Source organism: Sturnus vulgaris, chromosome 5, assembly GCF_052056855.1.
Source record: "Sturnus vulgaris isolate bStuVul1 chromosome 5, bStuVul1.hap1, whole genome shotgun sequence".
NCBI lineage: Eukaryota > Metazoa > Chordata > Aves > Passeriformes > Sturnidae > Sturnus > Sturnus vulgaris.
In genome coordinates this window covers 59,296,602-59,311,994 of record NC_142247.1, presented here as the reverse complement: position 1 = coordinate 59,311,994, position 15,393 = coordinate 59,296,602, and the positions used below count along the sequence as shown (strand labels likewise).

At 35.5% G+C, this 15,393-nt stretch overlaps 1 protein-coding gene across 3 annotated transcripts in view; it reads right to left on the bottom strand.

Annotated features, from left to right (window-relative positions):
- Nucleotides 1-15,393, bottom strand: part of CERK (ceramide kinase) — a 41,557-nt gene that overhangs the window by 23,081 nt on the left and 3,083 nt on the right. For all 3 annotated transcript variants that reach the window (XM_014868951.2, XM_014868952.2, XM_088165783.1), the window contains exons 2-6: nucleotides 9,579-9,692; nucleotides 8,281-8,403; nucleotides 6,169-6,294; nucleotides 5,593-5,656; nucleotides 1,438-1,583 (exon numbers count right to left, since the gene is read on the bottom strand). In XM_014868951.2, coding sequence (XP_014724437.1) covers nucleotides 1,438-1,583; nucleotides 5,593-5,656; nucleotides 6,169-6,294; nucleotides 8,281-8,403; nucleotides 9,579-9,692 — 573 coding nt within the window. The remainder of the gene's footprint in view (nucleotides 1-1,437; nucleotides 1,584-5,592; nucleotides 5,657-6,168; nucleotides 6,295-8,280; nucleotides 8,404-9,578; nucleotides 9,693-15,393) is intronic.

Genomic DNA, 15,393 nt, shown 5'->3' with positions numbered 1-15,393 from the left:
GAAATAGCTCTTAATATCGAGGTCCTGGTTTTTCAATTGTATCTTCTTATGGTCACATATCACTAGTAGGAAAAATCTTCTGAAACCAGTCATGTAAGCAAAAACCTTCAGTTCAAGAAATTTGCCCAAGTAAGAAAAAGAGGGAGAAGAAGAACACTTCATTCGCTATTCTTGTGAAGTTTATTATACATTCTGACTTCAATACAAAGCTTTAACAAATAAAATCAGAATATACTTAAATATAGTAGGAGTGTGAAAAACCATAAGGAGATATTCACATTGTAACCTTTAGATACCCAACATTTATTATACTGCAAGCAGAAAAGGTTAAGCTTCTTGCAAGCAACAATTCAGATCATTTGGGTCTGGATATAGTTTTCACAAAGATGTAAGGAGTATAAAATTAGTCACCTATAGCTTGAGAGTATAAACATCATACTTCACTACATATATTTTTACAACCTGTGCTGAATTTTCTCAGAAGCCTTTATTTTAATTCTAACCAGAAGCTCACAATGTTTATTTCATGTCCAGTTCTTTCATTCAAAGCTCAAGCATCAGACAGGAAAAGTGAACTGCACAGAAAGGATATTGGACTGTCCATCTGTATTCTTACAGAGACCTCAAAATTACTGATTCTGTTAAAGAGTTACAACAGTTAATTCAGTCCTGTAAGAGAAAGCAAACTTGTTAACCTGCTTTTGAAGGAATCTTTGAGGACCAAATGGGCAGAATGAGGTAACAGCTGGGATACCAGACTGAAATCTGATCCAAAGAATATCTTTATGGCCAATAATAATATCAAGAAAGACCTCAATTTGAAGAATGAGTTCCCTCAAATGACAGCAGTCAGGACTGCCTGAAAAAGTGGCTGACACTGAGACCTGTCAATGTGTAGCATCTCTAACAAGGGGTAGAAACTGAAACTCGGTCTGGAAAACTAGAACTGTTCCTCAGCTGTAGATGCCCTGTAATTGCTGTGAGAACAAATGGAAGAAAAGAGAGTCCAGGAATGTTAGCATTTGTTTGGAGTTTGCCAGACCAGTGAAAAGTTCTCATTATAATTCTAACTAAATTAGTGGAGGATTTGGAACTGGAAGAATATTTATCAAGTAGACTTCTGTTTAGTAAATTCCACTCTTTAATGTGTTTGGGAGGGTATTACTGTCAACATTTTATATTAACACACAGTAAGCCACAAAAAATAAATAATTAAATTCTGAAGTTATACATTAAGATTTTATTTCCTTTACAAAATATTCTTCCTAAGTAAAATTGAATGTGATCAATAATTTTATATGGATACAAACAGCTCTAGTTAGGAGTCTTGATAGAATATCATTGCTCAGACCTTACACTTAGGCCTAAGAAGTTATGAATAAGGAAATAATTAAAGAAAGAATGAATAAATTAAACTGAAAGTTAACCCTTTCTTACCAGCAGGAATTATGCCAATCCTTATATTGCACTGGACTAACGATGCTTTGGGATTATTTTGGTCTATGCCAGAGTCCTTCTGCATTCTTCCAATGAGACCATGCATCACTTCACTGAACATGCCGTCCCCACCAACACAAACAACACTGCCAGGAAACACAAATTAGAATGCACACTAACAGTCAATAAACAACACAGCAAGTGTTCTACTTAGGGCATGCACTGGGCATGCCAAAAATAGTTGTTCTATTCTCTTCCTCCATTTTTACAGGAAATAGGACCCCACAATCAACTAGGCAATTAATGAAAAGCAGAAAAAAAATTTCAAGATACAAAACTGCAAATGCACCTGGACATATCTGTAACATTAAGAAAAAATGTTGGAACGCATCCTGAAAAAAAATCTTTATCCTCTACTGCTGTGTGCAGACAAACAAATAGTAGTGGAAATTCACTATACAAATAAAACACTGAACAAGACTGTACATACATCTTCCAAAGTACATAATATGGAAACAGGGTACCTTTACTAAAACGGGAAAAGTTAATATTTGCCACATCAGAAAGAAGTATATTTTAAGTATTTAATAGGAATATACACTAGATGCAGGTCAAAATCCAGAGAAGTGCATGCTGCAACTTCTTTTGAAGAGGCTCAGATCCCATCAAAAATAAGTCATGTATATCTACATAAACATTCATTATGAGACAGAGTTCTAAATGTTACCAGATGCAAAACTTTGCTTCACAAATTTAATTCTGGTCAGAGCTAGTGCAGCACAGTAGAGCAGCTGCACAGATACTGAATATGGTAAAGCTCAGCAGAGAGTCCATAGCCAAGTAAATACTAGGAAGTAAAAAGACTTTTACAGTAGTATACATTTTCTGAACAACAATCAAATGCATGCTGCACTCTAAAAGCATAAACATTCTTTAATTAAAAAAACTAATTCAAATATACTTTAAAGGAACACATGAGAAATCCAGTTACATATATAGTTCCTAGTACACAAGTCTAGGAATGTGTACTGTTATCTATAGCAATAATTTCCAACTCAAACTAATACTCTTTCACACCATCAGCAACAGACATTGCAGAATGAGCACTTATTTCAGAAGACAAATTAATCTAATTTTTAAGTATAGATTTAAATTTAGTTATTATTACATTTTCAGCAGATGGAAAGCTAGGAAAAAAATTAAGACCTAGGAGACTGAGAGAGAAGGAATAAAAAGATATTTGTCTTCAATTTTTGTAATTTTGTTCCTCTTCCAATAGTTTAACTACACTATTTCGCAATTTTAGCCTTATCTTTCTCTGCAGACTCAAAAAAATGGGCTAAAGAAAAAAGATTTCCACTTCAGTTCAAGAGCAGTGTTGTCTCAATACTAGTTTTCTGAAAGCTCCATCCAGCCTGGCCTTCAACACTTCCAGGGATGGGGTATCCATGACTTCTCTGGGCAGTCCGATCCAGTGCCTCTCCACTCTCACAGCAAAGAACTTCTTCCTTAAACCTAATCTAAAACTTCCCTCTTTCAGTTAAAACCATTCCCTCTAGTCCTATTGTTACATGCCCTTGCAAAATGTCCCTCTCCAGCCTCCTTTTAAGTCTCCTTGAGGTACTGAAAGGTAGTCAAAGTCTCCCTGGAGCCTTCCCTTCTTCAGGCTGAACAAGCTCAGCTCTCTCAATCTGTCTTCATAAGAGAGATGCTCCAGTTATTTGATCATCTTCTGTAATAAACACTATATCTAGGCTCAGAGGAGACAATTATATGAATGTCTGTGTCTATCAAAGGTAAATATGATAAAGAACTTCACATATGCCGTAACAGCATGACCAAATTCAAAGGAAACATCAGAAGATCAATACACAGGTCAGACATATGCTGCACATGTGAAGGCCCCTGGTGAAGAATGTCTGAAAGAAACATCTTAGAGTGATTCTTACTCTTGGGCTTTATTTTACTAGAGGGCAAGCATTTCACTTTTGAGATAAATGATAACAGCAAGCAACATCTGCTAGAGGACTTTAGAAGCTAATCCACAAATCAAATGAATCTGTAAAGGACTTCTAATTTCAACCATTCTGTGAACTAATTCAAAAAGTAGGAAAAAAAAAACCAACTAGAAACAATTTTACAAAGGCTTGTGCAACAGACATGTGCATAAGAAAGCACAGTGATACATGTCACTTATTCCAAACACGGCTATTACCTCCATGTTATGACAGTACCTTCTAATTGTTCTGCACAGTGATGTACAAAACCCTGCTAGACTGTAACCAAATGGGTATTTTAAGTAACTGTGCTTAAAGAAAAGCTGTAAAATGACTGAATTATTAGGTGACTACATTCACCGCAAGAAATTCCTATGAGGCAAAATAGGAAGAACAAACAGGAAACATGTGTATGATATTTAAATTAGCTGTCTAAAGCAAAACATTTGAAAAGAAGTAAAATAATTATCATTAAGAATCCCGTATCTACTTGCAGAATTCCATGTATGGCTTTGTCAAAGAAGGAATCTGGAGATGAAGAAATTCATCACTGATTGAAGGGAAAGCCACACATCAGAACCAGTCTACAGGGACAGCTGAACATCAATTAGATGCAGAAATCCAAAGAACCTTTTACTGTATGTGAGGAAAGTAAAATCTGAAGAAATACACATTTATGTGACTCAACTGTTTTTTAAATTTTCCAGATGACCACATAATCTGTTATTTAAAAAGTAGTTTTAAATCAGGAAGTCCTTCCTAACATCACTGTTGACCACAGAAAAAGCGTTTATGTGATGGACGAAAGTCCGGCTTAGAAAGACAGGCTGCAGATCCCAGGCAAACTGCCATTCAAGCCCAGTCCAAGAATAGAAGAATCATAAGATTCTAAAAAGATGCAGTTCTCTGGCTTATTGTTCATCTTGGCATGTTAGAGAGACAACACAAACAAAACCACCAAAGGAAAAAAGTTCTATAATATGAGACTTTGAATCTGCCAAAACCACTTCTGATACCACCAGAATTGGTCACTGCCACTTGCTGTACAAAATAATTTGCTAGGAGTGGACATGGGCTCATTTGCCTCACTTTCTGCTCTGAATTGAAATTTCACCAACCATCACTACACTTATTTCAAATCATAAATCAAACGAAAAGGAAAAATAAATACCAATTAGGTTTTTCTAGGATCAATGTTTCCCTTCCTTGAACTTCAGAAAAATTAAGGAAAATCGCAGTATAGACAAGACTGTTTATTTGAAGGCAAGTCATTTCAAAGCAGGTGAAGTCTGGGGAGTCAACCTATGAATGTCATTTCTTACTAACACCATTTCCCAACATCATGCCCTTACTCAACATAGATAATGTATATAGCAAAGGACTACAGCAAAAGTACTCTGAAAAGACTGAACATGTTTTCTTTTTGCAACTCACAAGTTTAAACATATCTGTCAAGAGGCACAAGATACAATTTTAAAATACTGTAGTTATGAGAGTTTTTCTGCATACATTTTCATGTTTTTCCAGACTTGTAACTTGTTTCATGTTATGAACTGGAAACTGAAATTACTAGCATTTTTATTAAAATATTCTGCTTCTACAGCAGACTTAATAATGAAATACAAGATCACCATTCAGTCAGGTCTTCTTTTAAAGCAGCAACTTCAAGACAGAAGAAATGCAAATAAAGCCAAACAGTGTAAGCACTATTGAACAGTCATATACAGCAAGAGGTACTACCTGAAATATTTCTGAACAGTCCATGTTTTTTACACACAGGCTGAATGCTACTGGTGCAGTGTTCTGAACTCATGTATGTCAAGACCACAAAACATTTCTGGGTAGCTTTTGAGCTATAACAGAATGCTTAAATGAGCAGAATTAATCTTACATTCATCTTTTGAACACAAATCTCAGGCAAACATTGTTATACTATGCTTGAATATATTGTGTTGAACAAGTTTACTGAAACAGTTTGGTTTTCTTTTTATACTCCTAAATGTGGATCTACAAAAAGAAACATGCCCCAGGACTTCCAGCTGTTGCAGTAAGTGTATCAGTAATGAAGACTACGATTTTAAGTTAGAGACAAGAACAGACCAATTACATAATATATCAGCTCAAAAATAATAACAAAAAGGCAAGTAAAGTTACTTACCCATCATATTTATAAATATTAACTTCAAATAAGTTGTCCTTAGCATGGTTGGCATGTTCAGTTACTATGAACAAATAAACACATTAAAATTTATTATTAAAAATACTACCATAAAACTCTATATTATATAGAATTATAAAAATTAATTCATTAATAACCATTATTCTATTACCAATGTGACTATAGAACAGCCTGTCCATAAGATGTGTCAAAATATTTTTGCCAGGGAAAGAAAGGAGACATACACAGTACAAATGGAAAAAATATTTCAGTATAAATTGTGCAAATGATCAATTAGTTTTAACAGTGAAACTGAAAAAGAAAAGAAAGGCAGCATCTTTTATTAAGAGCTCAAATAGCTCAGGAACACCAGAAGTTTTATTTTAGTAAGCAGGAAGCTGATAGAAGGTTGCCATTTATCTGGCTACCCATGCTTTAATTAGAAAACATTCTCTTCCACTTTGTTTCATTTCCTTAGTAAGAAAAGGTAAGTAACAGGAAGAACTTTAGCTACCTAGGAATGTTTTAAAGAGTTGATACTGTGCTTATTAAGAAATTAAAGTATTCATTACTCACTAACAACATCAGTGGATATAGAGGCCAGACTGAAGAGTGGAGCAACTTTCTGTTCATAAATCCTCTTCCCTTGTCTTTTTCCTCCATAGGGATTAATATACACAAGCAGCTGCTTTGGTCTAGACTCTGCAGTAAGGAAAACCATAGTATACTGTTTTTGTACAAAAAACCAAAAATTCATCAAGCCATACAAACCCAAACCTATTAATATCAAAGCAAACACAGCATAAAAGACTTGTAATTCTCAAACAAAGAGCTATAAAAGCCTGCTTCATCTGCCCTCTTTATCATACTGATACCAACAGTATTGAACAAATAGTTAATTAGACAGAAGGTGAAATTCAGAATAATTTCTTCTGAGCCCCTGTCTCACATTCTTACTTGTCATTCTTGCAGTACCTTCCCACTACACAAGTTACTCTAATTACACGTGTATTACAGGCATATAAGACAGAAAGGGCAGCAATAGCAAAGCCACTTGTAAGTGAAGCATACATAAAAATACTTTCATATAAATTTATTTAAGCTTTCTTCTTTCTTTAATAACATGGTTAAAATCCATTTCCCTTCTGTGATCAAGTCACACTAAGAATGTCTCACAAAACTACAAGCTGCACAGCAAGTGCTTGTCCTACAGTGTTAGTTGCCCTAAAGTGTTACCCCTCCCCACCTCCAAAAACACCTTTGATATTATTATCTCAGATTTGTCCAAACAGTTATGGATTTACACTAGTAGTGTCAATGAAAACAATTATTACACCTCTGTATTAACAGAGATACAAAACAGTAATGCTTGCTGCATCTAGAAAACCTCCTCTTTAATGGAACAGACAAAAACCTTAACATCTGTACCTCCTCAAATGGTATTCTAGATTTTTAGTTTAAAAGGAAAAAAAAAAAAAGACTTATTACATCAGCACACTTTTACAACAAATCCACTCAAGCTAGATAGCCTAACCAGTTTAAATCTGCTGTACACTCAGAGCACAATTCACCCCATCTGAGAACATATTCCCTTTCCTGAAGGAATTTGTTACCAATAAAATGAACAATTGCATTCAAATGGAATTGACTGCTCAGGCCACAGCTCTCACAGGTGTACTGAATAGGTGCATAAACCCCATTTTATGAAAATGACAGATGTACCCTGTGCAATGTATACAAAACAAAAACATTAAGAATGCTTCCATTGCCTGTTCAGAACAGTTTTTCTTAAATACTTTTTTATTCTGTAAGCCTTTAGCATTTGCTTGAGTTCCAGTCCACAAGGTGTACTTCTATCCAATTCCTTCTCCAGCTCTGTATCTCAGACGGGCTTCAGATCTACGCTTTAGGGAGCTCACTCCTAGTCCTGTCTCCAGCTCCAGCTGCTCCGCTCTGGCCTCCCTGGATGGACTCCATTACTTTATCTTCCCTGGGCTGTAAATTGGGCGTGTTTCTATCCCCGTCCCTGCTCTGCACACCCTTCTCAGATGCAGTGGGGACCCTGGCCAGCAAAAGCACTGCCTCTGCTATGGTCACCTTTCACCTTCTTTCTATCACAGAGCTACTCTGCTGCTTCCTGACATCTATCAAGGTATCTCTTTCAGGAATAACTCCTTCAAAATTACTTTTAACCTCCCATGAAGTAGATGTCCAAGAGTCTCAGATATGATTAATGGGAACTCTTACTACATAAGACACATTTTGTTGATGACAGAGTCTGGAAAGGTGAAACACACCCATAAATCTTCCAATTGCCAGAGTCCTTGACCTCAAATCTCTAGAGTACCTTAAATCCCTTAGCTTACATCTGCCCATTACTTCTTCCAAAGCTACAGTCATTTAAAGCCTCTGCTAAGCTTCCAATGTGTCTCTTTTTTGTGAAAATAATTTGTATCTGGGAAAAATTATATGACACCAACAGTCCTGACTGATTAAAGCACTCAGTACAACTTAGTGAATATGTAAGATAAAGTAGTGATAACGAAACACTTCAATTCTTGGCTCTCTCAATTTTTGAGCATAAGCTGCTCTCAAGAGTTCAAAAAGGCAGGTATATCAAAATAACATTGATTGATGTACAAGCTTACAAAATGATAGTGTAAAAATTCATAGCTTATTCAAACTTACTCTGCATTTCAAGTAATTCCTTCAGCGCCTGTGTCCACTGATTACATAAGTGCTCATCAACACACCAAAACGTCACATCACTGCACCGCCAGCGGTGATTTCGGGCTCTCTTCACATAATACACTATTTAAATTAAAAAAAAAATAAAAGCAGCAAAACCATAATGAGATGGTTCTGTGAAATGCAAAATGCATTTCAGAAAGATCTCCAAAACACTGACCTGTAATTAACCTCCACTACACACTTCTAGCAATGATAGAAACAGAGTATGACCAGCACATTTGTACAGTCCAAGTGAAAACATAAATGAAAATACTTGCTACAAGCAGACACTTAAAGACTTGTTTTTAAAGAAGCATTTCTCATCAACTTATAGACATACCTGTTCAGAAGCTCACTGAGCTTATGTAATATCTGTATTAAAGTCTGCAATATCTACATAAAGCCACAAGCTTAAGAAGATAAGCCACACTACATCAACTGTCATGTAATCAACAGCATGAATTTCATTCTATAAAGCTGAAAAAAATCTTTGAGAAAAAAAGATTTTGTTTTCTTGTGCATTAAGACCTTAAACTTCATATACAGTAGCTCAAATCACTCTTACTGGAGGACTAAAGGTGAGGAAAATACTGCACAGCATAAAATTTTGGCACGTCTTTTTAGCACAGAAGTCACTACTCTTTTCCCAAACCAGACACTTATTTCTGGCACTTTGTTTTAAGAATGCAGTCAATAATACAAAGAAATTTTCATGCATCCGTCCTGATGGTTAGGGGTAATCAAAAAACCCCAAACATTTAGGATTCATTCTTTTACCCTCCCTCAATTTTCTACTCAAGAAGTAGAAAGCAGGTGTCCTGCTGCAGAGTCATTCAGCAGCAAAAAGACGCCACGGTGAACACTCAGACATCAGTTTGAACTTCATTAAAAATAACTAAACAGAGCATGTGTTCTTAAAGGAAGAGTGTTATTTTCCAAATAAAGATCTTTAAATATAAACCACCAGATTTTTGGTGGGGGTTCTTTTGTTTATTTTTGTGAGACTTTTGCTTGGGTTTAGTTCAATTTGGTATTTTGGTGGGGTTTTTGCCTTTGGGGGGGGGGAGGGGGAGGGATGTTTTTGGTGGGTTTTTTTGGTTGTTGTTGTTTTTGATTTTTTTTTTTGGAGGGGGTGGACTTTTTAAAAACACATTCCTGTTTAAAAAAACCTAAACTCTGATGATTCCTTTTGAGTCTGCCTTAAACTACCTTCAACAGAACAAGCACAAGCACCCAGAGACTGTTATTTGCCTTACCAGTGAAAGCATGTAGCTTTGCCATTTTTTGCCATCTGCCAATGTTACGTTGTTTCTTGTTAAACTCCGTTTCTTCTACAGCAATGATCTCAGAGATTGGTACAAAACAGTTTTCTGTATGAACACAAGACCTTACATATTAGAGTCTTCAAACATCACCTGAATGATTATGTCTATACCTAATATGATACAAGCATATGATTAGAGCAGTAGCTCAATAAACACAACCAAGAGCATAACTAGAAATTTTCTGAATATTTTCAATTTTCTTTTGTCTTTAGTCAAAGCACATAATCCATAACCACCTACAAACTACCTAAAACAGTATTTTAAATGTCTATAATTTCTCAGAAAATCAGGTAGTTCTTGTATAAAAACATTTTTGCATGAAGCCAAAATCCAGCAACATTGATTTCAGAGTATTTAAACGGCCCCTTCTATGAGGCCTAGCCCAGATACTTGACAGTGAATAGCACAAGCTATTTTAAAGAATAAATCTAGTGCACAGAATACAGAGGCTATTTGTTTTTCTCAAGTAAGTAGCTGGCTTATGAAAGAAGGGCATTCACATGAATTCTTAAGATTTTAAATCTCACTAAGCTTTTAAGGTTTAATATCTTTTAAGAAGACAATTCTAGATCTTATGTTTATGTATGGTGAAATATTTTCCTCGTATCAACTTCAAAATTACTGCTTTTCAGAATTAAAAGGCCTCTTGTTCTCCCACTATGAAATAATATCCTCCAACCAAATTCTCTTTTCTCTTATAGTTCCCAAACATCATCTCAGATTCTTAACTCCCGTCAAATTGAAGACTTGTATCATTACTGATTTCAATACTGCTGTTGTTACTTCATCTCAAAAAATTGAAACTTAAAATGCATGCTTTGTATTTATGTACAAGCAAATGCTCTCTGTGTACATACACATGTATAAAAGATTTCATATATTTATAATATAGTCTTATGTCAATAATCTATTATATAGTAAGAATTATACTTGCTTCTCTCACATATACAAAGAGAGTGATATCAAGATATTGAAATATTCAACACATAAAATACAGAAAATAATTACATTGTTACTGTGGTTTATTCTACTTTTCATTTTCCTCACTATTTTGCAGCAGTACGATGGTAGTGGTGAGCAATGTAAAATGAGTGAAAAGTTTTCCTGACCTCTTCGCAGTGATGACTGCAATTCATTTGCCACTAATATACTTTAATTATTTTTTTCCCATCCTATTTAAACGGTTTAGTGAAAAGAGTCTTTACAGATCATCACATGTATTGGCAATTTGTGGACTACTCACTCAAGGGGGTTTGGTATTTGACATGATTTATATTCATTTAGTGATTTTATCTTCCCTGAATTTTTTAGCATTACTCAAAAGAAACATAGCCTTCAAAATTTACACTGAGGTCCTTTAGGAATCTGGTTGCATTTGACTGTTTCAACTTAAAAACAAATTTCAGCTTATAATAATTGTATTTACTATATTCAAGGCACAATAGGGAAGTGCAGCAGTCACATAATGTTGTTATAAAGATCCAACAGCAGAGATAAACCCTGAGATGTATGATATGTGTACTGTACATACACACATGTAAGACTACAGTACTGGACACTAACAGTTACTTGGTCTTCCCAATAGATACAAAATCTGATAAAGGATCTCAATATGATTAACCTATACATTTATTCAAGGAAAAAGGAATACAGAATAGAGATGGAACAATAAAGGAAAGGAAGCACATTCTTTAATCTTTCTTCCCCAAAATTGCTTTTACTTATTTTTCAACTGGCTTTGCCACTGATCCATACTTCAAAATATGAAAGAAAGCTTGTTTCATAGATAAAGATTGCACATAAATGATAATGTATTTTGTTACTGCTCAAAGATATGCTATAAAACTTTGAAACTACATTTAGATCAAAATTTAAATGACAGAGCTCTAAACAACATTTTTGGAAATAGCTGTACATAGTGCATACTTATTAGCATGTATGCTGGGAACAGCAACTGAAGTAATTGTCTTATTAGGCATTTTTTATATAATAAAGCTGTCCAACCTTATAGATAGCTGAAAGCATTTGTTTAGGTTATATACTTCAGCACATATTACACAGCTTCTATTAACCTTGAAACCACTTATAAGCTCTCATAATTCTGTGTTGCCCCTCTGAGAGTTACATGATGCTTTGATTTTCCAGCAAATCTCTTCACAAACAAGACAAAAAAAGCAAATATTTTTGCTTTACATGTATATATTTTTAATCTTATGCCACCAGGGTCACAAATGTGAAAAACAGATTCCTGAAAAATGGGGGGGGGGAACCACCAAAGGAACAAAAGTGAAGAACAGAGCTCACCTTCTATCTGTAAATCTTTGGCTTTGGTGAAAGTCTGAGGAGTTTCTGTTCTCAGAATACCAGTTCTGCCAATTATACCCCTCAGTACTACTTAGCACCATAAAAGCATCAAGCAACTCCACTGTCCTGACAGCATGCTCCAATCTTAAGGCAGTTAAAATCACACACTACTGAACCCAGAAATTGCAGATGGCCAGAAAGATGCAAAGCTGTCTCAAATAACATCTGTTATTCAGAACATTCCCTACCGCTTACAGCAACAAATTCTAGTGTGCTTGAATAGAACTCAAGAATTTCTATCAGTCCAAATATCTCTATCACTACTTGACTTAGTGCTACACAGAATGTTGTTTAATTACATTGCAAACCAACTTACCCCCATCCCGCCTCCTTTCTCCCAGAAGGAAGAAGCTTTCAGTGTGAAGCAGAGACCTTCAGTATGAGCACAACAGTCCTGTTCTGTCATTTAGTCACCAAAACCCACCTCATAAAAAATAGTACTAACCCAGCCTCTCTCGAAGGTTCACATAGGTACTAATTGTAGTCCTTTCCCACACCAACTTTTGGAGCATTTACCCTGTTATCAAGTAGCATGAGTTTATTTCACTGACATAGCATAAAGGTGTTCACTTAAAGGCCTTCACTTCTATGTGTTTCTCCCAAAACATGGAAAACCTTATTGCTATATTAACAAAACAGACATAAAAATGTTGCTTACACCAGTACTACAGGATCAACATTAAGGAAAAAAAAGGTTGAAATATGGGCTTAGACAATAGCAAACAAAGAACTTTACTTGGCTCGGTCCAATTTATTCCACCAAGCAGCACACAACAGCTTCTACACAAAAAGCCATTTTCACCATGGTCAATGGCTAACATATTAGAGACAAACAGCTGACCATCCAGAGAAGGTGGATGAAAGAGCATAGCAAAAAAATAGTAAAAAGTTAAAAAGACAAACAAAACACACAGAAAACAGGTGACAGTCTTCTCAGCAGTCTGGCTGTGCCAGTCATTACTCATTCTGGGTCACAATGCTCTTAATCTTAACATTCTTCCTAAAAGCAAACTGATAAATCAGTAAAACACTGGATTAGATCCACACTACTTTTCCCACATTAAGCAAGTGGGAGAGGGAAAAAAAACACCCCACAGAAACAAAGCCAAGGTAAGCACATAACAGTGGGCCTTCTTTGTGCAAAATGCAGCCAGTAGGTGGGAAGTGTGTTTTTCTGTGTTAAGAAAAGATTTTTGGTGTGTCATTGCTGTCTGCCACTCCCACAGAACACTTCCTGAGTTTATGAGCACTCACTCAGAACTTCAGTCAAGACTTGTTCATTCAGCACTGCCATTCATCACATCCTACAGACCAAACTTCCTCCTCACAAATGTGGTAGCTCAAAGCAACCTAGACACATGCACAAGCACAAAAATATTGCTGATCACAGCATTTGGTTTATTCTTAAAATTCAGCTGAGGCCCATGGACACAGTGGCATTTAGAACTAATTTAACTAATTTAGAACTATTAGCATTTTCTCATGACTTAAAAATGTCAACTGGGACATAGGTTTAAAGAAAAAGTGTATTTTCAGTCACTTTGAAAACTAGTTTGCTGTTAGAGCCCACATGGAAGGCTCAAGCTTTCAGGTTTAAGATTTCCATTCACCTAAAAGCAAGTGAACAGGAATACTTTCTATCAGAGGGTACATGGAATTATACCAATCATGCACTATAGAAAGCCATGTTTAATAAACACTAGAGTAAGAGAAGGAAGGATATAGAGCACAATTATCGACAATTCACATCCTAAGGGAGTGGGTAGAAAAGAGGTATCATGATTGATTTAAATCAAAACTGTGGAGGAGTCACAGAAACATCCAAAGACCATGATTTCACCATATATAGCCATGTATAAGGAAATCTTCTTTTATTTTAAAGTTACTCTTCAAGTACCTTGAAAACCAACAGATCAGTCTCTACTATCATCACACAGCTACTTCACATCATGTGAATCTGAATCAAAGCACAGCAATTTGTACTTGGATCAACTTGAATATTTAAATCATACTATTGAATGTCTTCCCGTTGTTTTTTTGTATTTCCAAATAAAATCTTTTCTGCTCAACTATGAATATTTCAACGATAAAGCAGGGAGCAAGATGCACTTATTCACCTTCAGGGGGGGAAACAAGCCAGCAAAAAGGTGTATGCTAAAGAACATGTATTGTTTAATGTAGTGTGCATCTCTATTTGAGTATGGTAATTTCCAGAAGACAACACATCCCAAAGAAGCAATGCCTGCTGGAGCAATTATTCCCCACATCCTACGTGCATAATGTAGTTGTGGCATTGCCTATAGAGAAACTATGGTTCACATTTCTGCACACACCCACTGCCAGATGGGAATGACTGATGACAAATGACCTTGACTAAGGATGTGCCAACACTCTGCAAGTACCAGGTGTTGGACAGACCTTGCTGCCAAGCTGGCCCACTCTCTGCTAAGTAGCCTTTTTATCAAACTGAGCTTTCTTTAGAATCCACCAGAATGATGCCAGCGTTGTGAACACCAATACTGAGGTTTCCTCGTTTCAGGCAGTTGTTTTGGAAAAGTCACATGGAAGAGAATTCTGACATACAAAGGCTAAAAGAAAGTGCACACTGTAAATGAACACAGAGTTCAGGGTCTAGTTTGGTCATCCTCTCCATGTTTGTACTTTAGAAAAAAAAATCCTAGAAAAATGACAGGAGAATCTCATTCTGCATTTGCAATGCTTTAGTACCAGGCACAATAAAGCCTTAGCTTATGCTTCTGAAATACCTCTAAGTATATATGTACAATATACATTCTGCTATTAATTTGGTACAAAAAGTTTTACCATGTGTTACTTGAGAAAAACCTGACTGTGCCATCAACATGAGGGAAAGAATAAAACAATTCAGCTGACCAGCTTTGTATATGCTATTTATGATTAATAAAAAAATCTCATAGAGAAATGTTACAAGGTTGAAAAATCAGAAAATTTGAAGATGAAGGCAAAGAAGGAAAATGAGATGCATAGCTGAGAGTAACAGAGAAACACATGAAAATTCACAGGTAAAACTTCTCTATATAAGTTCAAACATGTCTAACCATCAAAGAACAGGAAACAGGAACCTGATTATGCTGAAGAGAGAACTTGAAACTATGATTAACTGTTAAAGCCTAACAGTAGGAGATAAATTGTATTTCAGAATTTAAAAATATACCATGACTTGAACAAACGTTTGATGTTTTTTGTTATTGTTGGTATTTTCCAAATGATAGCATTAAAAAGGAATTCTCTCAAATTAATACTTCTGCATTTTGACAGAACAGGGTTTAAATATGTACATATATATACATGTATGCATACAAATATCACTGTACAGAGATAAGAAAACAGAAGAATCTCCCCA